At 38.6% G+C, this 22,617-nt stretch overlaps 1 protein-coding gene across 5 annotated transcripts in view; it reads left to right on the forward strand.

The window, feature by feature from the left end:
- Positions 1-22,617, forward strand: part of NBAS (NBAS subunit of NRZ tethering complex) — a 341,753-nt gene that overhangs the window by 301,756 nt on the left and 17,380 nt on the right. For all 5 annotated transcript variants that reach the window (XM_059942180.1, XM_059942182.1, XM_059942181.1 and 2 more), the window contains 2 exons: positions 17,973-18,112; positions 22,121-22,259. In XM_059942180.1, the coding sequence (XP_059798163.1) occupies positions 17,973-18,112; positions 22,121-22,259 (279 nt within the window). The remainder of the gene's footprint in view (positions 1-17,972; positions 18,113-22,120; positions 22,260-22,617) is intronic.

Genomic DNA, 22,617 nt, shown 5'->3' on the forward strand with positions numbered 1-22,617 from the left:
AAAGATACATGCATGTCAGTGTCCATAACAGCACTAATTACAATAACCAAGATATGGAAGTAACCTGAGTGTCTGTCAGCAGTCGAATGGATAAAGAAAATGTGAGATACATAGATATACAGATACATGTCTCCAGTGGCACATTACTAGGCCATACAAAAGAATGAAATCTTGCCATTTACAGCATCACAGATGGATCTGGAGGGTATTATGCTTAGTGAAATATTAGGTTGGCCAAAAAGGTTGAATTTTGGCCTTTTTCCGTAAGATGTAACAAAAAACCTGAACGAACTTTTTGGCCAACCCAGTAAGTCAGAGAATGACAAACACTGTATGTTGTCGCTTTTGTGTGGAATCTAAAAAATAAAACAAATGGATATTGCAAAACAGAAACAGACTCATAGGTACAGAGAACAAACTAATGGCTGCCAGAGGGGAGAGCGGTAGGGAGAGGGCAAGATAAGTGAAGGGGATTAAGAGGTACAAGCTATTAGGTATAAAACAAATAAGTTACAAGGATGTAATGTACAGCACAGGGAATATAGCCAATATTTTACAATAACTGTATATGGAGTATAATCTATAAAAATAGCGAATCATTATGTCATACACTTCAAACTAATACAACATTGCAAGTCAACTATGCTTCAATTAAAAAGAAAAAAAAACTACCATAGTGGCTTAATTATGTTATTCGTTTGTAGACTTCTTCAAAATAAGTTAAGTCACTGAGTGTCTCCTCCTCCTCCTCCTCCTTTAAAAGTTAAGTATTCTATGTCAGCCTGGCATTGCTTATTCAAATCTATTTTGGAGGGCAAGTGAATTTGGTAGGGGAACGCTGCCTTATAAATAGCTGTTTGCTATTTGGAAAATGAATGCAAAAAATTTGTAGCATCAGAATGGAAGTAGCAACAACTTCTGGAATGCTGTAGAACTATGCCCATAGTTTAAATTTGAGGTAGTCTCCATTACTGCTTTTAAAAAACTGTGTTACCTCTCACTAGACCAGTAGAAAGATTGGGGCGCTGGTGGACAAATCACATGCATGTGTCTCCGTCCTCCCTCCACTGTTGTTTATGATCTTGGAGAAGATTCTTAAACTGTGGGCCTTGGCTGCTTGGTATGTAAAATGGAGCCTTGAACCGGAGGAGACAGAGGATGGTTTGCCCACCTCTGTCATTTCTTCGACACACATTAAACTGTCGTCTTCATCTCCATATCCCAAACACCTAGAAGACCCCAAAGTGTTGATTGCACGGGCTCTCATTTTCTTAATTTCTCCCTGTCTCCTTCTCCATCCTCAAAGGTAATATTAAGGATAGAGACAGAGTCTTACAGCGTAAAGATAAGAATAGGTAATGACATTGCAATGTTCAATTACCAGAAAATGTGGGACTGCTACCTTCACTGAGGCTGGTAATCCTCTTAGGCAGACTTTGCATACATCAAATAGGGACTAAATATTTAATTATCCTCAAGGTGCCCAAAGTAGTGATCCCACAAATCAATGTGTTGCTGGGAAACCAGCCGGCTCCTGCAAAATTACACACAGCGTCTGTGGGGCCTGCTACCTCACTGGTTCCCAGAGAGACAGCGATTTCTAGTTTTCTAATGATTAGTTAACAGAATTAAACATTCAGGGGCCCTCATTTTTCAACAGCTTGAAAGGCCTTCGTTTCCATCCCAGAAATGTGCCCCAGCTTGGCGGGCAGCAGGGAGACCGAGGGAGGGGAGGGAGGAATGTAGAGGGGGAGGGGAATGAATGTAATGTGTTAATTCCCTTGGTACAATGTATCTGAGTTTTTCAGGTTTGGTAATTTTCTAGTTAACTGGTACATGAAAAATATGGGTCAGAATACTGATGTTTCCTTAAAAAATTCCATACCCCATCACCTCAATTTTTTTTTCTGTCTTTATGTAAAAAAGAACATGTGGCTTAGAGTTTCATTTCACTTTGTAAAATTTCAGTCTGTCTGAATTTGTGGTTGTAAGTGATCAACAGAAAGAATTAGTTTAAGACAACTTCTAACCTCATTACAAATTCATGTATACATGGAAGGGTACATTAGCCCTTCTTGTCAGAGGCCAGCTTGGCTTCATTTGCCAAAGCGTCAACAAAATGCTCGCTTCCTTGTCAGACAGAGAGAGCTCCGACAAAGATCAGTAGGAAAAGTTAAGTGTGCAAAGCTATATTTAGTTCCTTACAGAAGAATTACTGTTACCTTAAATGTCTTCAAAGCTAAGACTCATTGCCATAAATGATTTTCTTAAATATAGGATAATATTTGATGTTAAGAATATGTGTTCACACGAATACTTCTCTAATAGCCATGAAATCACAAATTCCTAGAACTAGAAGACACGTTCAAAAGCATCCTTGGTCAGTAGTCACATTTTATAGGAGGGATGTGGATGTCCGAAAAGGAAGAAGTTACGTACTCAGATTTTAGCATAAATGTCACCATTTCCAAAGTGACTACATCACCCAGTCACAACCTATTTTATGAGCATTTTTCTCTTCTAATCACTTACCCTTGTCTGCTAACTTCTTCCCCTCTATCTGTCTGTCTATTTATTATGTGATGTCTTTCTTCTTCCATTAGAATATAAATTCCATGAGAACAGGGGTCTTACAGACACTCAGTAAATATTTGTTGAATAAATGAATATTAAATCTTAAAAAACATGTCCAGGGTCACCTTTAAAGTGGCAAGGCCAAGACTCCTGACATTCAGTCCGACGTTCTTGCCATGAATGATGATTAGACCATGCTGCTTCCCCCTTACATGCAAATAAAATGATTTGCTTGGAATAATGCAACTGTTTCCTTAGAGAGTGGCCTGGTGCTTTTAGATTGATACTATTTTGTATTAACTTGCGGTATTTTGCCGATGGTGATTTCTGACCAGCCAGTTGCTTCTCATGTGGAAGCAAACAAATCACAAGCCCGTTTGTCCAAATATGAGCAAGAGATCAATGTGCCTTTTTCCTAAAATGATTAAAGTTAAGCGAGCATCCGTGTTACTGGGTTCTGCAAATGTCTGGAGACCTTGAGAAGGTCCTTCCTTATGAATAATGGGTTCTCCCTTTAAAGACTTCACCCTCTTGTCACTGGCATCACTGGGGGAAGATAAGGAGACTGTGGAATGTGTCTGTCCTACGTGCACATCACTGCACTTCATCTTTAAAACAGCCTTGCAAAGTAGTTACCATTTGCTGTGTTTTAGATGAGGTCACGTGACCTAGAAGATGAGGTTACATGACCTACCCAGCTTGTGAGCTATAGAACTGGAGTTCAAATCCAGCTCTGTGTGATCTGGAAGGCTGTGTTCTTTTTGGCCCTATGGTACTCCTCTGCCTATTTGCCAGGGGAATACATTCAGCAGTAACATTTCGGTAGCATGCTCTGCTGTCCTTTTCTCTTCCCACTGTCACTTTATGTGGATTGGATGTGATTAAGTGTGAGAAGTCAGGAGTTTGATTCAGAGAACAGAAAACATTGCTTCATCTTTTAGCATTTTTCACTCTCTCAATACACAGCATTATATGTGTTAATTGCTGCTCAGTTAAAACATTCTGAAAAATGTGCCTAATAACTGCTGTTTGAACTGTACACTGTGTGAAATATTCATCGAAGATTCTTCAAGCGTAGATTATGCACCGTTCACTATGCTACTCTCTGGGGTTAGAAAAAGAGACAAAGCAGGTGGTAGTAAAGCGTTTGGGCTCTTCACCAGGTAGACCTGCATTCAAATCCCAGTTTCACCACTGACTAGCTCTGGGGACTTGAACAGTTACTGACCCTCTTACAACCTCAGTTTCCTCATGTGTAAAATGGGAATAATATGTGTGAGGGTTAAATGGAATCACACATGCAAAGCTCTGACTCCGGTCCCGGTAGATGGACGCTGTTGGTGTGGGGACTCCGATCCGATGGAGAATGTAGATTTGTGAACCAAGAAGTAAATAAGTGCTTCGGTGCTGTGGTAGAAGTCTGCATGGTGCGTGGGCTCAGGAGGGCAGGTAGCTGTTCTGTCTGGAGGTGGTGAGGAAGACTGCTCTGAGGAGGGCATTCTTGACCTGAGTTCAGCACAGCTGGGTGTACGGTGTGGAAGCAAGAGCCACTGGGAGATGAAACTGGAGAGAAGCAGGTCAGACGGTGGAGACGCCCCAGTGTCCTGCTCAGCTTTTACCTCAGTGACACTAAGGCCTCCAGGAAAATTGGTGCCCAGGAAGCAGCGTGATCAGATCCGGGCTTTAGGAGAAGCCCTCTGACCTCTGCGTGAACACGGGACTGGAGGGGCACCAGTTAGGGGACAAAGGCTGTGGTCAAGTTGCCTGACCTTGGCCCTGAACTCTGTATCAGCTTCAAAGATGGAAGAGGATAGAAAAGGGAGCTGAAGGAGTTTCTACCAGTGGACTCGGTGACTGCTTGGGTGCGGGGGATGAGACACGAGGCCAGTGCCTTTCTGATTTCTGCGAAAGTTACCAGGGAGGAAGTGGTGCTCCTTAACTAGCCAGGAAATACAGAAGAACCCGGTTTTGTGGAGAAAGACACGAAGTTCAGGGCTGTCAGTAGTGTGTTTTAAATCTCAACAGCACTGTTTTGGGGAGTGGGGGTGAAACAGGGAGGCCCTGTTTACCCCCTTTGCGCAGGCAGAGTGTCCTCATGGCCATACGTGGGTCTTAGTTCACAGCTACCACCTCCTGGGAAATAAACTTGAGTTTAGTAAATGTCACTGGATGGGGACGGCTTTGACGCCAGCACAGGGCACCCTTCTCCCGGGGTCTGCTCAGGTCCCAGTTGGCTTTGTTTATAGTGGGACAGTTATATCCAAGTGCCCTTTGCTTAGTGGCCGTCGTGCTCCCAAGGAGCTGCACTGCTATTGTCTCTCCATTCCTCTAATGCATTAGAGGGAGAAGTTGAAGAAAAATAGGGGGAAAGAAGCAGGAGAAATACAAGTGTTTGAATATCGGAGAGTGGTGCGGATATGAGGTAGTTGGACATAACTTCTCCAATTTTTTTAACTTTTCATTTTGAAAATTTTATATTTGATACCAAAAATATTATGTCAACTGTGCAAAGAATTTTACATACTCTTCATGTAGGTTCACCAAATATTACCATCTCAGACGACTACAGCTAACACTGATGCAATACCTCATCTTTTGTACCCATCATTCAGATTTTGTCAGTCGGCCCACTGATGTTTTTTTCTGATCTGGGTCCAATGCAGGTCACACGTTGCACTTAATGCCATGTCTCCTTAGGGTCCCGTAATCTGAAATAGTTCCTCATTCTTTTTTTCCCCCCCTTTTATCACCTTGACATTTTTTAAAAAGCACTGGCCAATTATTTTGTAAAATGCCACTAAATTTGACTTTGTCTGAGTTTTGTTTGTGTATTCAAGTTGTGCATTTTTGGTGAGAATACCACAGAAGTGATTTTGGGTCCTTCCCAGTACGTTATCTTAGGAGATATACGGTACTGTTGTGTTCCTTTACTGACATTGTTCATTTTGATCACTTGATTGAGGTGGTGTCAACCATATTTCTTCTATATAAAATTATCTTTTTTCCCTTTGGGATTAATAAATGTCTTGTGTTGAGGTACTTTGAGATTGTGTAAGCCCTGTTTCTCACCGTACTTTCACCAGCTAATTTTAGCATGCATTGATGACTGTTGCCTGAGTTAATGATCACTTATTAACTGGTGTCTCCCAAATGGTATTTTTTATCATTTGTTCTCCCCCGTATGTATTTATTCATTTATTTATTTATTTACATCACTACAAGCTCAAGGATTCTCATTTTGTTCTGTGGTTGTAATCTATTACTATCACCATTTTAATGCTTTGCTCAAATTATCTCAGATTTTTCCATTGGGAACCTTTCAGGTTTTCTTCTGCATCCTTTTGACTTGTGCCAATCCCATCACTTTTTGAACCACAGATGTTCAAGACCCTCTTACACTTTCCTTGCCTGGATCTGGATTCAGTCATTGACTTTAAAGAGCTTGATTTTTTTAATAAAGAATGACATTTAGAAGCCAAGACTCGGGTGCTAGGTGTACTCATTGATGCAGTGGTATTATAGCTTCTAGATCCTCTTAGGGGACAGAGCACACATATGTCTACATCTATTTTTATGTCTGTCTATATTCATTTTAAAAACCGTGAGTTTGGGGCTACCCTGGTGGTGCAGTGGTTGGGAGTCTCCCTGCCAACGCAGGGGACACGGGTTCGAGCCCTGGTCCAGGAAGATCCCACATGCCGCGGAGCAACTGGGCCCGTGAGCCACAATTACTGAGCCTGCGCGTCTGGAGCCTGTGCTCCGCAACAAGAGAGGCCGCGATAGTGAGAGGCCCGCGCACCGCGATGAATAGTGGCCCCCACTTGCCGCAACTAGAGAAAGCCCTCGCTTTCTTTCGCAGAAGCGAAGATCCAACACAGCCAAAAATAAATAAATTAATTAATTAATTTAAAAAAAAAACAAGCAAACCATGAGTTTGTGTTGATCCTTCCAATTCCAATCCAGTTCCACACAGTTTAGTCTTCTCGCCTTCCTTATTTGTGAACTCCTTTCTCTGTCAGTGAGAAACTTGACTCTCATTATCCACAGTGTATTTATTTATTTGCTTAATCCTAGAGTACACATAAAGTAGTTATGGAAATTCCAGCCAACTTACTAGCTAGAATATTTGTGTAGAGCTCTTTTTGTCTTTAACCTTAGAGTAATAGTACTCAAAAATCTTTTTTCAAGGTTACTTCTCCTTCCCTCTCTCTCTCCGTCCCTCCCCTTCTCTCTCTCTCTTTTTCACACACACACACACACACAAACCACCTCCACTGTGATTTGCTTATTCACTTATAGTATAGATAGATTAATTTTATTTCTATTTGTATGGTTTTTGCTCTTCGTGTTTATTTCAATTATGGATCCACTTTTTGAATATGTGAAACATTTACATGGAATGTGAGAGATCATTCTTTGGAGTTTGGTGTTCTTTCTTTTTCACTTACAATACTTTGAAGTTTAGACACTCTTGGCCTGTAATTGTGCTGAATGTATGGGTTTTATGTAGTTTTATTTGTTCTTGTTCTTTTTGTTTTGGAGGATATGTAGGTATTCTATATATAGAATATATAGGAGGCCACATAACTCAATGGCCACCATTTTCTTCTACTACACGATTCTCTGGATAACTTCCAACTGTAATAAAAATAGATTCAAAATAAAAACTCTGGTCATTACAGCAGAAATCTGTTTTTCCTTAAGCTGAGAAGATGCTTCACATACTATCAGTTTTCATGTTTTTTAGGGCCATCTATGAACCAAACATTAGGCTTTGTATGTGTATCTTATCATTCAAACCTCATAATAACCCTTTTTTTAAAAAAATAAATAATAAAAACATTTACTAGAAATTATGTTTTCCTACATCCCTACAGGTGGAAGATTTTGTCCATAGAGAAATGGCAATCAGTTTTTTACAATTGATGTTTACATGGGGATATTAGCATATTTAAAATGTTTTCAGACAAAATGAGCAGAATGTACACACAACATGCAAACAACATCCCATTTTTAAAAGATGCAGTGACTGGAATAAATTTTAGGATGTATATTGGATAGATAATTCTGTATTATGCAACATTTGAAATTAACCGTGTTGGCAAAAAAGATGTTTCACTGTGGACTTCCATGATTCCGGTCAAGAACGAGTGAATGGTGGAACATTTCATTAAACACAGAACAATAGAGAAGCTGATTATAAGGCAAAGTCATGGATCCATTTTTTTAATGAGGAATTTTGTTGCTTACGTAATTATCAAGGCAGCCAAATTAGCATATTTACAAGAAAAAAAGGAAATTTCCTAAATCACAGGAGGATTTTGACACAGGTCTCCCTGTGATATCGTTATGAAACTGATACAAATCATAATAACCCTTTTGTTTTTTTGTGTGGTTTTTTTTCTAATTTATTTTTATTTATTTATTTATTTATTTTTGGCTGTGTTGGGTCTTCGTTTCTGTGCGAGGGCTTTCTCCAGTTGCGGCAAGCGGGGGCCACTCTTCATCGCGGTGCGTGGGCCTCTCACTATCGCGGCCTCTCTCGTTGGGGAGCACAGGCTCCAGACGCGCAGGCTCAGTAGTTGTGGCTCACGGGCCCAGTTGCTCCGCGGCATGTGGGATCATCCCAGACCAAGGCTCGAACCCGTGTCCCCTGCATTGGCCGGCAGATTCTCAACCACTGCACCACCAGGGAAGCCCCCATAATAACCCTTTTGATGGAGGTGATCTTATCATTCCATTCAACACATGAGCAAATAGGCTCAGAGTAGTTAAGAAATCTTTATAGTACCTCTGCTAAAACATTGCAGAATGATGTATAGTAATGAACTACCAATACTGTGGCTGCCATAGTAGCTCAATGTTAGTTAACTCAGTGTTAGATACCTATACAGGTGTGTGTGTATGTATGTATATTGTCCTGTATTATGTTATATATTATGTTATATTATTCTCAGAGTACCCTGATAGGTTAGGTATTATTACCTTATTTTTACAAATGAAAACACTAGGGCTTGGTGAGGTATTTTTACATGGTCACAGAGCTATGAGGTGGCAGGGCCAGTATTCCACCTGAGTCTGAATGATACACTACAGTGAAAGCATTTCCAGCTCCATGAATTATTCTATTAATACCTTATCAACATTAACTAAAAAACAAAATCTGGCCTTAAAAAATTGGCTTGTATAGCAGTTCTTTAAAGTAAACATGTGTATTTATGGAGGCTCATATGGCATGATTGATTATTTGTCCTAGAGAAAAAATTTGTAAGGCAAATCTTACTTCTTATTTTAAAACAAAATATTTTCCCCCTCTCATATGTCTCATTTAAAAATGTTTTCATTAAATATTATATTTAGCCATGTGAAAATATGTATTATGTATTGAAGTTACAACAGCACTTATGGGGAGTGATTATGGAATGCTTTATTGTGTAATTTCTATCTTTTGAGATACAATAAAATAAGTAGGCTGTAGAACATGGCTCATAAGTGTGGTTGCTAGCTTTTTGTGTATGTTTATGTGTTTATGCACCCCACATACAGCCTCAAACATATGGAAAACCCTTTGGAACTTAATTCTTTCATTGGGTTTCCCCCCATCCCAAGGGCATGTTTGCTGTGCCCTAGGAGAGACTTTTTATGGCAGTTGAGAACCATTTATTCCTGAGGAGTTCACAAATAGGCACTCATTTTCCTAATATACCTTAGGAGAGAAGCAGAGGCTAAATGTTTGTGCTCATCACCAGACCTAGAAGGCAAAGGTGGGAAATAATTCAATCTCTCGTTTCTTTGTTCCTTATCAGTACACCCTTCCTGTGGTAGATATTCTTCCCTCTGCATGGGCTAGGGAAGGTTGTTTGAACCTTCAGACTGTCTCAACAACACATTTTGCCTTTTTTATAAGCAGTGCAAGATATAGTACTTATGAAATTCTCCCAATAGCTACATCTATTCTTTAGTTCTCTGCCATAGAAATGGGAAAATCTCCTAGAAGATAGCTATCCTACTTTTAGTATTTAAACTTTAGTCCTATTTCCACAATTTTATGTTTTCTATTTAATAAAACTTATACTCAGAAATGGACATGATCATAATTTACGTTCTGTTTATATTCTCTTATCTAAGAATAATAATCAATTACTATAATTAATAATAATAATACTGAGTACTTAGTGTGTGCCAGATACTGGTCTAAGCACTGCTGAGATTGGTGGGGTAGTCTAACAGCTTCTGACTAAGTCCAGCAGAAGCTTATGACTTTTTTGTCTTCTAAAAATTTGACTTTCCTTCACCAGAGATCTTGGTTAGACCCAGTGGACACAACAGACAGTGTTGGCCACCAGAAACCTTATAAAAGGAGTAGCTGTAACATACAAGGGTCTAGTATTCTAGAGACCATTTCTGTCACCTTTTCATATTTCTGTATATCTGTTGAAGTAGGGATTTTTGTTTGTTTTGTATTTGGAAGCCCTGTGTACAGAAAGCTCCGTCTGACTTTACTGTGTTCGTGAATGGAGTTGCCTTGGTAACTTTAAATCAGGTGTCACCATACGAGCCTTTTAGAACAGCTCATAAACTCACATTCAAGATAGGAATATGGGGATTAATGATACTACTATCAGTAATAATCCTCTACATGTTGGTAATTTTTTTCTATTCATAAAGTACTTTCATGTGCATTAATACCTTGTTCATGTTTACAAATATCTGAAGGTAAGGTAAGCTGCTATCAGTGCCTACAGGAAGGTGCGGATTTCAGGAGAGGTGCCTCAGTTTAAGATAGTCATGTTCACTTTCAAGCAGCCGCAGAGAAATTTAAGGTTAAAGCTGTTCTCATCTGAGCGAAAGTGACTCAGTCCACTTTTTCAAGGACAGTGGCTCTCTGTCTGATACGGAGGCTGCAGCTGCTTGACAGACTGACTTACCGCAAGGGCTAAAGTCACCCAATTCAGTGAGGAGAGAAACATCACTTCCAGAGACAAAAGGGAAAGAAATATTCTTAGGTTTGAGTCACATTCGAATTTTGCCCTTTAAAATCCTGTGATATTTCGTTACTGGTGTCAGTATGGAGTCGTCACCAACTCTACGGTGCCTGTAAAATAGTGAACATTTTCACCCCCTGCTCACTGGGGAAGGGACAGAGGTGTTAAAACAGATACATGTTCCTTTTGTTTTCACTGGGAAAAAGGACAGAATAAAACAAAGTGTAGGAAAAAAATAGCAATTTCTCTCAATTTTATTTTTACTGATCTTTGGGAGGCATGCTTAAGAGTCATTTCAAATACTTTAATTGTTGCACAAGTAAATGAGATTTTAAAAAGAGATAAAAGTTAACCCATGACTCCATTATCCTAAAATAGCCATGTTTCTTTGTATTCTTTTTCTGTCCTGCCTAATCAATAGGCATAATTCTTGTTAGAAGAAATCATAGCACACATCCAGCTTTCTGCTTTTTTATATCTAGCGTATTATGTAGATGATAATATAAATAATACCCATCATTTATTGTGTGCCTACCATGTGCCAGCCTCTTGCTAGCTATCTTATTCATATCCTCTTATTTAATGTTCACAACCATGATACAAATATGAAGGATCTTCATCTTAACAAAAGAGGAAATTAAGCCTCAGAAAGGTCCAGTAATGTCTCCAAAATAAACATTTTTCTGTATTACTTTGACTTTACCAACACTATTTTAAAAGCTGCACATTTAATTTAATTGCCCTTTATTATTTATCTTAGAGTCTCCTTATGTGGTATGTTATGAAGTATGTTATGAAGTCCTTATGAAGTATGTTGGAGCATTTGATAGCCACCTACAGTTAGTTTTTCCTCTCTTTTAAAATACATTCTATAGTCATTTCATATTCTGTTTGGACACCGAAGTCATTTCTCTGTACCTCTTATACTTTCATGAAATATATTTAGATGCTGGGAATATATATTTCAATGCGGACTGCAGTACTTCTCAGAAAAGAGAGAATCTCATTCTTTCGTAGGTCCACATTCATGCTCAGCCAGGTGCCTTGTTTTGGGGTATTTTAGGGAATTTTAGTTCGCATGATATTAATATAAATCACATGCTCTCACAACCTCTGTAAGCCTCTGAGATGTGTTTGCTTTAACTTTTATTGTCTCAGAGCAATACTTCTCTTCCTAAATTGTTTTTTAGATAATTTGTCAGATTTATGACATCATGATTTTCTTCAACTGGAAGTTGTTTAAATTTTTTTACCATTAATGAGCACTATTACTAGTTGTGATATGAAAATATATTGGGACAAAACCATCTTATAGAAAGTAAGTAGATAACATCAATATTTTTATTATATTTTTTATCAAAAAATGTGTATTGATCATTTGCTGTGCTTCATGTCCTCTGCTGATCACTAGGATTTTAACTATAGCTGACTTTTTTAACATTGAAAATTTGAAGGCATTTTCATTAAAATTAAAACCAAAACAAGAATGCCCAATATCATTATTATTTTTCAGCATCCTAGTCAATGTAGTAAGACAAGAAACAGAAGTAGGAGCTGTAACTTTTTAAAAAGTCAAAATTACCATTATTGTAGATTGTATCATCCTAATGTCTGGAAAACCCAAGAAAAAATACTGAAAATGACTAGAAGTAATAAGTGAAACTTATTATAAGGGCTAAAATCAATGAAAGAAGAATACATAGTATATGTGAAAATAACTCAAGTCATTGGTATAGGGGCTTAATATATGTGGGTCTAATTATAAAGACGTACCTTTTTAAACTTAGTGTGTCATCATTTTCTTAAATAAATTTTGCAGTAAATATTACTCTTCAAAAGAAGAAGTATTAACTCTTTGATCATCTAGAAAACCATGTTTAGGAACCTTCACTTAATACTCTTTTCTAAAGAACAGAGTTTGGCATTAAGATAGACTAGTCTTGGACTCTTTCCCAGCAGGGTGGGTTGTAAACATCTCAAAAAACTGCTGAGAGGCAATTCTCCATGGATTTCTCACGTTCCTCCAAGTCTTATGAGCCGAGGCACTTTGCTTATCCCTGGATCTTCACGGTTTTCTCTTATTTTTTTTTTTCCTAAAGCTTTATAGTTTTACATTTAACATTTAATACATTTAAATCTCTTATCAACTTTGAGTAATTTTTGCATTAAGTGTAAGGTTTGGGTTGAGGTTTATTTCCCTTTTATGCCTGTGGATATCCATTTCCTCCAGCACCATTTGTTGAAAACACTATCTGGCCTCCATTGAAATGCTTATGCCCTTGGTCAAAAACAAGTTGGGCATATTCGCTGCTGGGTTCTCTGTTCTGTTCTTTTGATCTTTGTCTCTATCCTTCTACCAATACCACTTATCTTTCTTACTGTAGCTAAATAATAAATCTCAATATCAAGTAGAGTTATTCCTCCCCACTTTATTCTTCTTTGTCAAGATAGTTTTAGCTATTCTAGGGAATGTCTTTCCATTTACATTTTATAAAAGCTTGTCTAAATCTACAGAAAACCATTCTGGGATTTTGATAGACATTGTATTAAACCTGTAGATCAGTCTAGAGAGAATTGACATCTTTACTAGGTTGAGTCTTTCCATCCATGAACACAGTGTATCTCTTCATTTATTGATTTCTTTCATCAGTATTTTATATTTTTTTAGGATATAGATCCTGAACGTATAAATTTTAAAATTTTCTTTGAAACAATTATAAATGGTATTATGTTTTTATTGTCAGTTTTCACTTGTTCATTGTTAGTATATAGAAATGAGGTTGATTTTTCTGTGTTGATTTTGTCCTGTGCCTTTGCTGACTCATTCATTAGTACTAGGGGTTTTTTTGTTTTTTTTTTTTTTAGTAGATCTCTTGAATTTTCTATGTAGACAACCATGTTATCTGCAAATAGAATTTTATTTTTTTCTTTCTAATATGTATGCCTTTTATTTATTTTTCTTGCCTTATTGCAGTGGCTAGAACTCCTAGTATGATGCTAAATAAGAGTGGTAGGAGTGGACTTCCTTGTCTTGGAGTATAATGTGGAACTATCACTTCTGTTTGGGCCACTTTACCTTTCTGCTTTTAAATGTCATTGCCTTGGGACTTCCCTGGCGGTCCAGTGGTTAAGACTTCGCCTTCCAATGCAGGGGGTGCGGGTTCAATCCCTGGTCGGGGAGCTAAGATCCCACATGCCTCGTAGCCAAAAAACCAAAACATAAAACAGAAGCAATATTGTAACAAATCAATAAAAGACTAAAGAAAAAAAAAAGTGGTCCACATCAAAAAAAAAAAAAAATCTTAAATATCATTGCCTTGATTATCAGTTGTTGTTATAATCTTTGCTTTAATCATCAAATATAATTTAGAAAATTTATATTAAAAAGGATAGTCTATTGTATTTACCCATATTTCTGCTCTTTGTATTCTACATTCTTCCTTCTGATGTTCCAAATTTCCTTCTTCTATCATTTCCTTTCTGTCTGAAGAGCTTCCTTTAGCTAGTCGTTAAGATGAGGGCTGTTGGTAACAGATTCTCTTAGTTTTCCTTATCTGAAAATGTTTGTATTTTCCTTTTTTTCCTAAAGGGTGGTTTTTCTGTATATAGAATTTTCAATTGACAGTTCTTTTAACACTTGAAGAATATTGTGCCACTTCTTTCTGGCCTCCATGGTTTCAGATGATTAATCCAGTTATTCAAATTGTTGTTCTTTCTTAGGTAATGTGTTATTCTGGCTGTTTTCAAGATATTTTCCCTCGTCTTTTGTTTTCAAGAGTTTAATTGGGTTGTGTCTTGGAATGGATTTCTTTGGGCTTACCCTTTTAGGGGTTAGCTCAGCTTCTTGAACCTGTAGATTCATATCTTCCACCAAATTTGAGAAGCTTTTAGATATTATTTCTTAAAATACTCTTTCAGCTCCACTTTCTTTCTCTCTTTCTTCTGGAATTCTGAGAAATGACCTTACCTGGGATGTCTTCTGTTTCTAGGTGAGGAGTCAGGAAACACTGGGTCTGAGTGTCTTCCTTCTGTTGATGAAGGAACACCAGCTACCCTCCTGCTGCGTTGTTCCTCCAGTCCTAGGGTCCCAAACTAGTTTGCTTTCTTTTTTACCACCTTTAAGAGTTCTCCTTTGGTGTCTCATTATTTTCATAGTTTGTAGTTGTGCTTAGCAGAGAGGAGTAGGGAAAAATGGGTCAAAGCCATTTTGTCCAAGCTGGAAGTTCCTTGTATATGTTTATCTTTTATATTTCTTTATACAAAAATTCATTTTGAGTTTTAGTTACCAGAATTTATTTTTAAAGCCTTATAGACATGATAAACAAGAGAAGCTTATGTTATTTTGGTAAGTTTTGATAAATTTAGATATTTTAATATGTGGACACAAGTCCTAGATGAACACTTGTATATCAGAGTATATAATGATATCCAACAAAGTATATTCTTTATCATGTGTTAAAAAAAAAACATGTGCTCAAGTTTATTTTTAGGCCCATTTTCTTCTCATATAAGGTAAAGCTTTCGTAGCTACAGCGATAGAATTTAAAACTGCTTTCTTAAGAGCTGAGTAATAACAATTTGACATCCTTTTTGATAACAAGGGAGTATGCAAGTGTCCATACACAAAATGGATAATTGTGTTAAGTTACTACATTTTTCACATTTATATTTTAAACATGTGTGTCAATGCTCTGAAAAATAAGTTACTAATAATTGAAATGATTAGTGAGGATTCAGAAGAAAATGTTTCCTGACAAAGCCATACTCTTAAAATTCTGTGTACATGTGAGAAAGACATTGTACAAAAAACTTATTAGCAAACACATTTTTTAAAATGGAAACTAATATTTGTACACTAATATAAAAACAAACAGAAAGAGATCTAATTTATAGCCTCTAGTTTCTCTTTCCTTCCCTTATGATACAGTTCTTGCCCTAAAAATTTACAAGCTATTATAGTTTCTGAAAAGAAAGAAATCTAAATGATATTGAAAACATGAGTCACTTTTTCCCAGTCTCTTCATTTTCGTGATATGGCTGCATTTCATGTAAAGGAGAATCATCTTGTTATTAATTATACTGCAGTTAATTAAAGAAACTGGAATATTGGCACTGCTGGGAGACATAGCATTCAATTGTTTAAAAAATATTTTTTTAAGCACAAAACCTTCTCTACAAATAAACTCAGATTATAACTCAGAAAGAAGAAAGCAGCCATTTACCCTGCTGCAGACCTCCAGACACCTCCTTAGAACTTCTGGGACATCAGGGATTTTTGGAACCCATTTTTCAGACGAGGAAAAATGAGATTCAAAACAAGGGACTTTATTGAAATCACATAGCTGACCACAAGGCATCATCGGTTGAAACATAATGTCAATACTCATGCTACCTCTGGGTCTTTTTTAGTGATTTCCTTTTGGTGGGATCTTTTTTTTAAACCTTACATCTATCTCCAATAAAAAAGAACCACCAAAAATTTATGGTAACTCCATGAATATTTAATATAATTCTGTGTTACAAGATTTTATAAATAAATTATCTTCATTCATTCATTTGTATATCCAATCATTATTTCATTCGTTCACTGAATAAGTACTATGCATTTACTCTATATCAGGCATTATTTTAAGTAGTGGGGATAAACCAGTGAACAAATAAGTTTCTGTTTTCTCAAACAAATATGCAATATGTCACATACTTGTAAGTGCTAACAAGGAAAATAAAGCAAGGTGAGGGAGGTAGATAGGGGTGGGGGAATGCTACTTTGGGGGGGGGGTAGTTACGCAGTGTGTTCCCTCAAAAAGTGACATTTGAGAGATTTGAAAGAAATGAGAGAATGAGCCATGCAGGTATCTGAAGAAAGAATGTGCCAGGCAGAGGAAGCAGATCAGAGTTCCCCAGGTGGAAGCGGGAGTGATGAGTGCACAGAGCGCCTGGGAGGCCCCGAGGCTGGAGAGGAATTGAAGGTGGTGACGTCAGGTAATGACAGATGGATGTCTTGAGTTTGAGAGGGTTTTTTTTTTTTTAAACCTTTCTTTATAAATAGGCAAGAAAATATTGCCAAACTCCCAATTAGACCACTAATTTAAATAATTCAAAGCTTCTCTAGCTTACTGAGTCCTCTAGCTTCAGAACATCCTGATCTGAGTATAATTATATATCAGCTGTGCTGCTTGCTGGCCGTGTTACCAGGACAGATAAGCCTGTTTCTTCATCTGTAAATTGAGGTTAATAATACCTGTGCAGTTCTCCATCAAAACTGTTGTAAGGATCAGCTAACTTACTGTATTATAAAATTATTTTAAAAACAAGAAAAAGCTTTTGGGTTATTATTCCGTGGAAGAATGACATGGGGCTTTAAGTCAGGTCTTGAAGGATCTGAATGGTCACTGTGTGAGCAAGACTCCACATGGTAATTACCAATGATTTCATTGTACGTAGCAACTTTTGTGAAAATGCAGAATTCATGGTATAACTTTTTCAGGTGACTGCTGGGGTCAGAGCCAGGGTGACCATTAAATCAAATGTTTTGGAAACATGCATTAGTATAGACAATTTAGCAAATATATAGGTAACCATCTATTCTCATTATCCTTTCAGAATATCATCATCTGAGTCCAAATATAGAGAATCTATGTTGAGAGAGGCTAGGAAACAAGAGAACCAGCTTTTGGCTTACTTTTATATTTAAAACTGCTTTCTAACTTCAAATAGCAAACATTTTATTCACAGAGGTGTTGGGATTATGACTTGCCTGAGGACTGCCTCAATGTAAAAGAAGTATCATTTGGTTATTCAATGAGAGGAAAAATTGTATTTTTAGTTGACAGACTTCTTTTGCATAAGGAATGGAGATGTGAATAAAAGTTATTTTACTTTATTTTGATTTATAGCAAAAAAAAATTCCATGTCAAATGTACTTTAGTAAAATCTTTACTTTCAAATTAGAGAAATTTTCTAGACAACGTGAAGACTTAGCAATAGTCATTCTAAAATGAAAATTAGCAATGCAGGATAATTTAAACTAAAAACATTGGCTAATGTTGAGTATGGTGAACTATGATAATTTCACATGAAACAGCTCAGTATTTTAACATAACATACATTGAATGCCAATAAGCCAGTTATATGGAAGTCTACTTGTTTGAATTTATTTTGCTAAAGAATGTTAAGAACCTTCCTGTGACTTCGTTCTAAACAATTTTTAACATAGATGTTTGAAGTTGGGTAAAACGTAGAGCTTTTGAAGGTTTTTTGGCGAGTAGGGGTGGGGAGATGTTGTTGGATTTCCCCTTGGCACACTAAACGTTTCCAAAAGAGCATTTAATCAAAATAATCAAATTTGAATTTTTCCGGAAAGCAATTCCGTGGCCTTTGCTGTGGGTTTCAGGTGTGTGTTCCGCCTTCCAGGTGGACGTAACTGACACAGAGGATGAAGAGAAGCGCTATTCGCTCTTTGTGGAGCTCCTGGAGGCCAGTCACCGAGAGGTCGAGTTCCAGCACCTGGCTTTGCTCCTGCAGGCTTGGCCCCCTGTGAAACGGGAATATACGTGAGTATTAACATAAAAGTAGACTTCTATTTGTCTAGACTCTAGGTTTAAAAAATCACTACCTTCAGAAGAGCCAATGAAAGAAATATATAAAATCAATATAAACCTTTAGGTGAAATTAGAATTGTTTTTCTTGAGATATCACAGTTTCTTTCCATTTCTCCTGACCCCTAAAGCCAAATATTTTATCCAGAAATAGAGACAATGCTTGATAATAACATCTGATTTAGAATGTCAGCAAAATAATTTTGTGCCAGTATTTTCACCAGGAAATGTTTGGACGCTCTTTTAACACGGCTTACAATGCTAACTTGAGAATCCATGGGGAATAAATTGATAATTTCCGTTCATTGAGAACACACAGTGTTATGTGCAATTGACATACACGGTCCAGTCACACAGCAAAAGCTACACGGGAAGGTGCTGTTATCTAATTTTACAGATGACAACATGGAAGCTCAGAAGTTAAACAGCTTCGGGCAGCACCTGGCCCTGAGGCGGAGGAGACAGAGTTCCAACAGCTGCTGGAACCTCCAGCGCCCGTGCCGATGCTGTGTCAGGCTGAGGCTGCAGCCGCCACTAGCGCCGCCCCGGTAGTCACGCAGCCCCCGTGCTGCCAGCCAAGGAGTCCTGCGGAAGAAGCGGCCGGACTTCCTCTGAGCACACGTGCTGTCTGTCAAGAACTGCTGCTCCTCTTGGCAAAAAACAGGAGCATCCGCGCTTCTGTTGCAAACGTCTCGGAGGCCAGGACTCGCCTTGCTCCTCCCGCGTCAGCCAGCGCTTTGTGCACCCAGACCAGTACACGTCTCCACACCTCAGATGGTGAAAGAAGGATGTTTTCTCGAAAATAAATGATTCCGTGAGCAGTTTAGGAGCGCTAAGGAACATCTGGGCAAGCCTCTCTACCTTCACCCGCGGACGAGACCGTTAGGAATTCCTGAAGCAAACCAAGGAGAGGGGCATTTTGGTTTGGCTTGGTTTTTTAACCAAGTGTTTTCAGAAAGGCAAGAAGCATCTCTTCGATCTCCAGCATCTGTGGCAGCGATGGCATGCTGACATCTGTGCTTGAGCACAGGTTCTTACCTTCACTCTGTGAAACCGTGCAGTGCAAGTTCCCACATCATAAAAGCTTTAGTTTCACTTGTGACAGTACCTTGAAACAGCATTTCCATTTGGTTCCCAATTACCTTGGCAGAGCTGCCTCAGGACCTGAGGGTGCTTGTTAAAAACAGAGTCCCGGGGCTTCCCTGGTGGCGCAGTGGTTGAGAACCTGCCTGCTAATGCAGGGGACATGGGTTCGAGCCCTGGTCTGGGAAGATCCCACATGCCGCGGAGCAACTGGGCCCGTGAGCCACAACTGCTGAGCCTGCGCGTCTGGAGCCTGTGCTCCGCAACAAGAGAGGCCGCGATAGTGAGAGGCCCGCGCACCGCGATGAAGAGTGGCCCCCGCTTGCCGCAACTAGAGAAAGCCCTCGCACAGAAACGAAGACCCAACACAGCCAAAAATAAATAAATTAATTAATTAATTAATTAATTAAAAAAAAAAAAAACCAGAGTCCCGTGCTTGGCTCGCCGAGTCCAACTCTCGGTACCGGGGCCTGGGCCTCAGTTTCTAAACAGCTCCTAGGAGATGATAATGGGAAATAGATGTGGGACCCACTCATTACATTGTCAGTAATACTTCCCTTTTTTAGAAGATCATGAGGGTTGAATTATAGATTTCTTCATACACTCAAAATGGATCTCTGAGTCTAAAGAGAATTTTTCGAATTGAAAGTATGATACTTCTAGTAGATTAGTTAACTGTGGTTCTACAGTTTCTTTTACTTTTGGAACACTGACCATTGCAAATCACTCACTTACCCACAAGAAGCAAACTCAGCTTACTTAAAACACTTACTGCATTTAAAACATTTAATGCATTTGTAGACAAAAAGATACTCATTTTCAAAGATATATTCTTGCTTTTGTAGTCCTGTGTGAAATTTGTAAGTTGCTAATAACCTGTGTTTTACAGACTTCCTTTATGAAATCATTAGCATCAGAACCAAGCATTACCAGTCTACTTAACCCTCTTACCAGCTGTGTCTCCTCTACCTAAGAGATAACCTGTTATACATACATATTTGACTTAATAATAAGTCAAATAAAGTCCATTTCTGCTTCTTTCCTGGCTCAAATTGGTGTTTTAGCACAGGAGAATGTATGAGGGAACACTTAAAACAGGTCCTTAAAAGTACTTGTGAATACTTTTGTTCCCCCAGACAATCCAACGTATGACTCCAGCACTTCCAAAACAACCAAAAAAGGGGAGGGGAGCGGGGGCAGCGGGGAGGGAAGGATAGTGTGGCAATGATTGAATGTTGCCAGTCAACATGATAAAGTCAAACATTTGACTTTCAAGAAGTTTGCTTGATCCACATGACTCCTAATTTACTGGTACCAACTTTGGATTTTTGGTTTTCGTCCCTTGTAGGAACACGTATGGAAAGCATAATAGATTTGCATTCGGGAAGATCCGTAGTTTTCCTCCAGTGTGTCACAGCTGGCTGGTGTAAAATACATTTTTTTTTAACTTTTTATTTTATACTGGAGTATAGTTGATTAACAATGTTGTGATAGTTTTAGGCATACAGCAAAATGATCCAGTTATACATATACATGTATCCTTTTTCAAATTCTTTTCCCATTTAGGTTGTTACATAATACTGAGCAGAGTTCCCTGTGCTATACAGTAGGTCCTTGTTGGTTATCCATTTTAAATACAGCAGTGTGAATCTAAAAAGAAATGATGCAGATGAACTTATTTACAAACAGAAACAGACTCACAGACTTAGAGAACAAACTTATGGTTACCAGAGGGGAAGGGTAGGGGGAAGGGATAGTTAGGGAGTTTGGGATTGACCTGTACACACTGGAAAATATGTTTTGATAGTTGTGTCAAAGCCACGGGGATGCATTGTGCAATTCTGCTTCAGGGAGGTGGCCTGTTAGGGAAAACCCCAGGAGAACTGAATCCAGACTTTAAAGAGGAAAGCAGAGGGCGAGTCCTCTAGTGTACAAAGACTCATCCGTCAACCAGATGCTCTCTGAGCTTTGTTTGTACCTTGAAATAAGCAGCATTCGTTGTCCTCACAAGTTATTAGTTTGAGCTGAGACACAAAGGCTTTGTTAAAGGCTAGTATTCTGAGTCCCCTTGTTGTTGCACGTGATGTTTTTCTCAGGCACAGGGAATTAAATTCTTTCAAGGGAAGGACCATCTTTTGGTGTTCGGTGGCTAGAAGCTAGAGCTGTGCTAATGACACAACAGACTCTTAATAAAGAGTAAAATTATTTTTAAAAGTTGTAAGTAAAATCAGTACCCCGGAATGAATGTACCTTTCACTTGTCTCTTGAAATATAAATCGTGATGTTTTTATGAAGTCAGGGTAGCGGCTGCCAGAGAAGGGAAACAAAAGGCAAACTTTTGTGCTTTTGTGTCTCAGAAATAAGAGAAGTAAATAGTAAGATGTGCCTGCTATTGAGAGTGATACTTCACAATGACAAACGTCATTCATTAAGCAATGCAAGCCTGCAAGGAAAACATTACATTGCCTTTTCGCAGTGAGAAGAACCAAGGCCCAGAAAGGTTGGGTGGCCTCCCCAGAACCATACAACTGGGCTGAGAGTGTATAAGTCACTTCCGTGACTCGCGCAAGCGGTCAGGGAGCCAGAATGTCAGCCTGAATTGCTGGGCTTCAAAGCAGTCTGTGCTGGTCGGCGTCCACCCACTGGCTCCACGCTGCTGGGACACTTGTCCATAGCACAGCAAGCTCTTTCCCCTCTGTGGGCTGGCATCTCTTCTCCAAGATAGACGTGAAGGAACACATCATGCAGATTATGATTGCAATTTGCCAAAAGCATTTTACTTGAAAAAGTGGGATTTCTTTTCTGTTTTAAAATTCCTTATCACAATTGTTATAAGTTTCATCGTTTCCCATGCCTTGCATTTTTCTCCCTTCGAACCAGCGTAACCAGTAATCCGTGGGTGCGACTGGCCACAGCAATGCTAACCCGATGTACGGTGGAGAACAAGGAAGGGCTGGGGAATGAAGTTTTGAAAATCTGCCGCTCTTTGTATAACACCGAACAGATGCTCCCTGCAGAGGTGAGTGGGTATTTCAGGTGGCTTTCCTGGGGGATATCCCTGTCCTTTTCCCAGCTCTTTGGTATAAACAGTACCAGTGACTGTACTTGGGGAACATTTAGCTTAAGTTACCGATAGGTAAAGTAAAGCCTGTAATTTGTGACAGATCAAATGAAGAAAAACAGGGCTAAAAGGATTCTTTGAGGTCATTTCCTCTTTGTTGGAGCTCTGAAGCAGTTTTCCTTTTACAAGTCCCAGAGTAGAACCCAGTTTTCTGGTTTTTTTGGGTGCCCTTTTATGTCTAACTCAAGTTTCTGTTCTAAGAGGGCATGGTAGCTCAGGTGTCCTGTCTGGCTGACCCAGGCCAGTTGGTAACATA

Source organism: Balaenoptera ricei, chromosome 13 (assembly GCF_028023285.1).
Source record: "Balaenoptera ricei isolate mBalRic1 chromosome 13, mBalRic1.hap2, whole genome shotgun sequence".
NCBI lineage: Eukaryota > Metazoa > Chordata > Mammalia > Artiodactyla > Balaenopteridae > Balaenoptera > Balaenoptera ricei.